The sequence below is a fragment of the Coregonus lavaretus genome (genome assembly GCF_964263955.1).
Source record: "Coregonus lavaretus genome assembly, chromosome: 9".
NCBI classification, from domain to species: domain Eukaryota; kingdom Metazoa; phylum Chordata; class Actinopteri; order Salmoniformes; family Salmonidae; genus Coregonus; species Coregonus lavaretus.
In genome coordinates, this window is record NC_139996.1 from 5,223,259 (window position 1) to 5,228,905 (window position 5,647).

The window sequence follows — 5,647 nt, forward strand, 5'->3', positions numbered from 1 at the left end:
TATACGGGACACCGATCCCGTTGAGGTTAAAAAGCAATGGAAGGTTAGCATGAAGGGATTACTGTAGGCCTAGTGTTTATCATGAAGTGAAGGGTTTACTGTAGGCCTAGTGTTTATCATGAAGTGTAGGAGAGATCATTTTGTGGGTCATTCATGGAAACAATAGATTGTACGTGTTCTTCCATTGCCAGGCTGCCATGCTCTCCTGCTGTTTGAGTTCACAGTGAAATAGGCCTACAGTATATAATAATATAATAATAATAATAATAATAATAATAAATAATAATAATAAGCCATTTAGCAGACGCTTTTATCCAAAGCGACTTACAGTCATGCGTGCATACATTTTTTGTGTATGGGTGGTCCCGGGGATATATACATAGTGTTTATCATTTAGCCTAGGAGAGAGAGAATTTTGTGGCTCATTCAGACACGAGATAACATGGCAATCATTGCCTGACTGACTGCCACCTGTTCTCCTGCTGTAGTATGAGTGAGTTGACAGTGAAATAGGATTAAAAGTCCCAATAAAGCCTGGCTGCTGGCTGAGGTCAGGGCTTAGCCAGGTGTCTGTGTGTCCGTCTGTGGTGGAGTCAGCTTGACCCATTGAACCAGGTAGAATGGAACCAGGTAGCTGGCTACTGACCAGACGCCTACGCAATATAATATTATAATATATGCCATTTAGCAGACGCTTCTATCCAAAGCACCTCACAGTCATGCTGCATACAATTTATATGTGGATTGCCCTGGGAATCTAACCAACAATCCTGGCCTTGCAAGCACCATGCTCAACCAACAGGACCTACCTGACATATTCATATCACATGACATTTACGTCATTTAGCAGACGCTCTTATCCAGTTAGTGAGTGCATACATTATTTTTTTTATTTTTCATACTGGCCCCCCGTGGGAATCGAACCAACTGAGCTACATCCCTGCCGGCCATTCCCTCCCCTACCCTGGACGACGCTGGGCCATTCCCTCCCCTACCCTGGACCAATTGTGCGCCGCCCCATGGGTCTCCCGGTCGCGGCCGGCTACGACAGAGCCTGGATTCGAACCAGAATCTCTAGTGGCACAGCTAGCACTGCGATGCACTGCGCCACTCGGGATGACCTATTCTACTCTATTCTACTTTATTATATTCTAGTATCGGCTATTCATTATAATCTAGCATATTCATTATATTCTATTATTTTGTATTCTAGGCTATATTCTTCTAATCAATTCTATTCTAAATCTACTATTTGTTTATTGGACTACCGTAAGGATAACAGTGGCTTCTAAATAACTTGCCTAGCATGATATTCCCATCTGAACTGTCCTCTGGCTTTGAGAATCTATGAAAAGCGCTATAGAAATGTAATAAATTATTATTATTATTATACACTGCAGCGTACACAGCAAATAGCATAAATTGTTGTATCTGTGCAGTTTACAAAATGTAATCTCGCGGGATTTGCCACCGCAGATGAGAAAGGGTCCCTACCCCATTGAAGTTGAAAAGTGAAATGGTTAGTGTTTGGGTTAGGTTAGGGTTAGGTAGGGGTTGTGGTTAAGGTTAGGGTAGTGGTTAAGGTTAGGGTTTAGGGTAGGGACGTACCAGGGATCCCAGATAGCACTAACGTATGAGAAAGGCGGTTCCTTCGAGTGATTTCAACACCGCGCACCGGGCACTGCACAGGTGGCGTGGCGTCAGCACCCGTCTGGTGAGCGAGCGCGCCGCGGTTTTTGCGTGACCCAATTGGAGTATTAGAGGCCGCTTCCTTCCATCAGATCGGTATCTACCCGGTAACCCGGTCCCCTCACTCCACCATTCAGGCCACTGCACCACTTTCCCCGTTACCGGCATCTACCACCCGAGTCGATGCTACCTGGAAAACGAAGAGCCGAAATTATGTCGGTCTCGGTGGCGTTCATTGGAGTACTGATGCTGCATTCTGTCTCCTCGCAGAACGGTAAGAATGTGAAGTGCACGCCTGCCGCTCGGTAGAAATACCGGGACATCATGGCTCCTTGCAGGTTTTTTTGACTGGACATTCAATGATCTTGCTTCAAATTCTGTCATGATATCGTGGCCCAGGATTGACATTTTGTGCGGCAAATCATTGCAGTGAATATTGATTTATAGGCTATCCACATGATTTTCAGTGCAGGTAGTAGAAAATGGCAGCAAATCACAAGGACATATTTCGACCCTCTTATATATATTTTATTTGATTAATTATATGTTCATACCAGAGCAATGCGGTGAATAGAATTTCAGAATTAAGGCTATGAATTAAATGAAATTATGATCGAATAATAGCCTATTAGCACCCATGCGAGCCATCTGTCAAAACGGACAATAAACCAAGTCTGGCCATCACTGTCAAGTGGATGGATGGTTTCCATTATTAATACAGGCCTGCGATTAATTGAAACATTCCGATGAACATATAGGCCAAGATTAGTTTATATATGTCCACAAAATACATGTTGTATTTCTTAATGACGTTACATCTTCATCAGAATGTAAAGGGGACTTGACTATGAGGAGCGGTTCGTTGGTTCCTTAACAAGGACAAGTTATACGTGCAGAAGGGGGGGGGGTTTCACAAATCATCATGCACAGTAAGTTGTGATATCATCGCATAGTCTATGTCCTACCCGACCAGGGCCACCCTCAAATGAAAAAACGTTTAGTTCTCCCTCCTTGTCCTCTCTCAAATACAAGTAGTCTACATGACTCAGACATTCACAGGTTACTGGTCTGCTCGTGGCTACATCATAGCATCATTTCAACTCCCACAGGTTGAAATGAAGCAGAAACGCCTCACAGGGCCCAAAGCATTTAATCAGACAGACTTTGAGAACGCCATTCAATCATGTTGTGTGTCCAGATGTAATTGTAAGATGCTAGATGGTTGGTATATGCAGGCAGTCAGAGAAGCAGAGAAGCAGGCAGTCAGAGAAGCAGAGAAGCAGGCAGTCAGAGAAGCAGAGAGGCAGGCAGTCAGAGAAGCAGAGAAGCAGGCAGTCAGAGAAGCAGAGAAGCAGGCAGTCAGAGAAGCAGAGAAGCAGGCAGTCAGAGAAGCAGAGAAGCAGGCAGTCAGAGAAGCAGAGAAGCAGGCAGTCAGAGAAGCAGAGAAGCAGGCAGTCAAAGAAGCAGAGAAGCAGGCAGTCAGAGAAGCAGAGAGGCAGGCAGTCAGAGAAGCAGAGAAGCAGGCAGTCAAAGAAGCAGAGAAGCAGGCAGTCAGAGAAGCAGAGAGGCAGGCAGTCAGAGAAGCAGAGAGGCAGGCAGTCAGAAGCAGAGAAGCAGGCAGTCAGAGAGGCAGGCAGTCAGAAGCAGAGAAGCAGGCAGTCAGAGAGGCAGGCAGTCAGAGAGGCAGGCAGTCAGAAGCAGAGAAGCAGGCAGTCAGAATCAGAGAGGCAGGCAGGCAGAAAACAGTAGGCAGCAGTGACTGACTGTAAATAGCTCCACCAGTCCATTCTGCTCAGCACTGGGAACCATAGCTTTGATGTGCCCTCTCTTCTGGAACACACACTGTACCTTTTAATGTCCTCTCCTGGAAGAGAAGAATGGATTGGTTAACTCTTCACAGAGAGAGATGCAGGACAAGGCACTGCAGAATGCTATTGATTTAAAATAACTGTCCAGTGTTTCCAGATTTCTATGAAATATGACCTATAATTACTTACAATATGAGTTGAATAGTTTTCCATCCCCCCAAAAAGGTAATTAAGTATGTTAATAAATCCTGTTAAACTCTGAGAGGTTGTTTTGGGCCCTGTGAGGGCCCTGTGAAGGCCCTGTGAGGGCCCTGTGAGGGCCCTGTGAGTTTGGGGGGTACCCCCCCATATCCTTTGAAAGCGACAGGCCTAGTCTTTTTGGAAATCAAAAAGTGTATTTCACCTCTCCTACGTGTTTAGATAGAAGGTGTAAGGTATGGTTGTGAAGTAACCTATATCTGTCTCCTAAGTGTGTACGTGAATAGTGTAGGCCTATAAAGGCTTTTCTTCTTGAACTGTCTCAAAATACATTGGAATAAAAGGTCTGAGAGTAGAGCAGAAGAGAGTAGAGCAGAAGAGAGTAGAGCAGAAGAGAGTAGAGCAGAACAGAGTAGAGCAGAACAGAGTAGAGCAGAACAGAACAGAGTAGAGCAGAGCAGAACAGAGTAGAGTAGAGTAGAGTAGAGCAGAACAGAGTAGAGTAGAGTAGAGTAGAGTAGAGCAGAGTAGAGTAGAGCAGAGCAGAGTAGAACAGAGTAGAACAGAGTAGAGTAGAGCAGAACAGAGTAGAGTAGAGTAGAGCAGAACAGAGTAGAGCAGAACAGAGTAGAGCAGAACAGAGTAGAGCAGAGTAGAGCAGAACAGAGTAGAGCAGAACAGAGTAGGGCAGAACAGAGTAGAGCAGAACAGAGTAGAGCAGAGTAGAGCAGAACAGAGTAGAGCAGAGTAGAGCAGAACAGAGTAGAGCAGAACAGAGTAGAGCAGAACAGAGCAGAGTAGAGCAGAACAGAGCAGAGCAGAACAGAGTAGAGCAGAACAGAGTAGAGCAGAACAGAACAGAGTAGAGCAGAACAGAACAGAGTAGAGCAGAACAGAGTAGAGCAGAACAGAACAGAGTAGAGCAGAACAGAGTAGAGCAGAACAGAGCAGAACAGAGTAGAGCAGAACAGAACAGAGTAGAGCAGAACAGAGTAGAGCAGAACAGAGCAGAACAGAGTAGAGCAGAACAGAACAGAGTAGAGCAGAACAGAACAGAGTAGAGCAGAACAGAGTAGAGCAGAACAGAGCAACCACAGACCACAAGGGATATACCATTTATATCAACTAATGGCTATTCATATGTGAAGCCTCGCCAGATATAACCTACTGCTGAGATAAAGACTCCCCACTGTGCGTGTGTGTTGGGGGGGGTGTACGTGTGTGTGTGTGGGGGGGGTGTGCTTGCCTGTGTGTGTGTGTGTGTGTGTGTGATGAGTGATTTGAAGGAGTCAGGCGCAGGAGGGTAAATCACAGAATACAGAGTTTATTCTGGAATACAGAGTTACGCAGGATAGCGTCAAACAGTCCAGTGGCAAAACAGGCACACTGGAACTAAACAGGCACACTGGAACTAAACAGGCACACTGGAACTAAACAGGCACACTGGAACTAAACAGGCACACTGGAACTAAACAGGCACACTGGAACTAAACAGGCACACTGGAACTAAACAGGCACACTGGAACTAAACAGGCACACTGGAACTAAACAGGCACACGGGAACTAAACAGGCACACTGGAACTAAACAGGCACACTGGAACTAAACAGGCACACTGGAACTAAACAGGCACACTGGAACTAAACAGGCACACTGGAACTAAACAGGCACACGGGAAAATATACCCCAGCAATACAAAATACACAGAGCTCAACTGAGCTACTCTCTCCTCACATTAAACAATCACCCACAAGGACAAGGGGGCAGAGGGAACACTTATACAGGTACTGATGAGGGGATATAAACCAGGTGTGTGTAATAAACAAGACAAAACAAATGGAATGATGAGATGAGGAGCGGCAGTGGCTAGAAGGCCGGTGATAACGAACGCCGAAGCCTGCCCGAACAAGGAGAGGAGGCAGCTTCGGAGGAAGTCGTGACAGTGTGTGTATG

The 5,647-nt window shown here is 45.7% G+C and overlaps 1 protein-coding gene across 1 annotated transcript in view; it reads left to right on the forward strand.

Annotated features, from left to right (window-relative positions):
- Window positions 1-1,872: 1,872 nt before the first annotated feature.
- LOC311134443 (neuroplastin-like) overlaps window positions 1,873-5,647 on the forward strand; it is a gene marked incomplete at its 5' end in the record, with an annotated part of 45,106 nt that continues 41,331 nt past the window's right edge. The window contains one exon of the mRNA XM_084168124.1: window positions 1,873-1,963. Coding sequence (XP_084024250.1) covers window positions 1,873-1,963 — 91 coding nt within the window. The remainder of the gene's footprint in view (window positions 1,964-5,647) is intronic.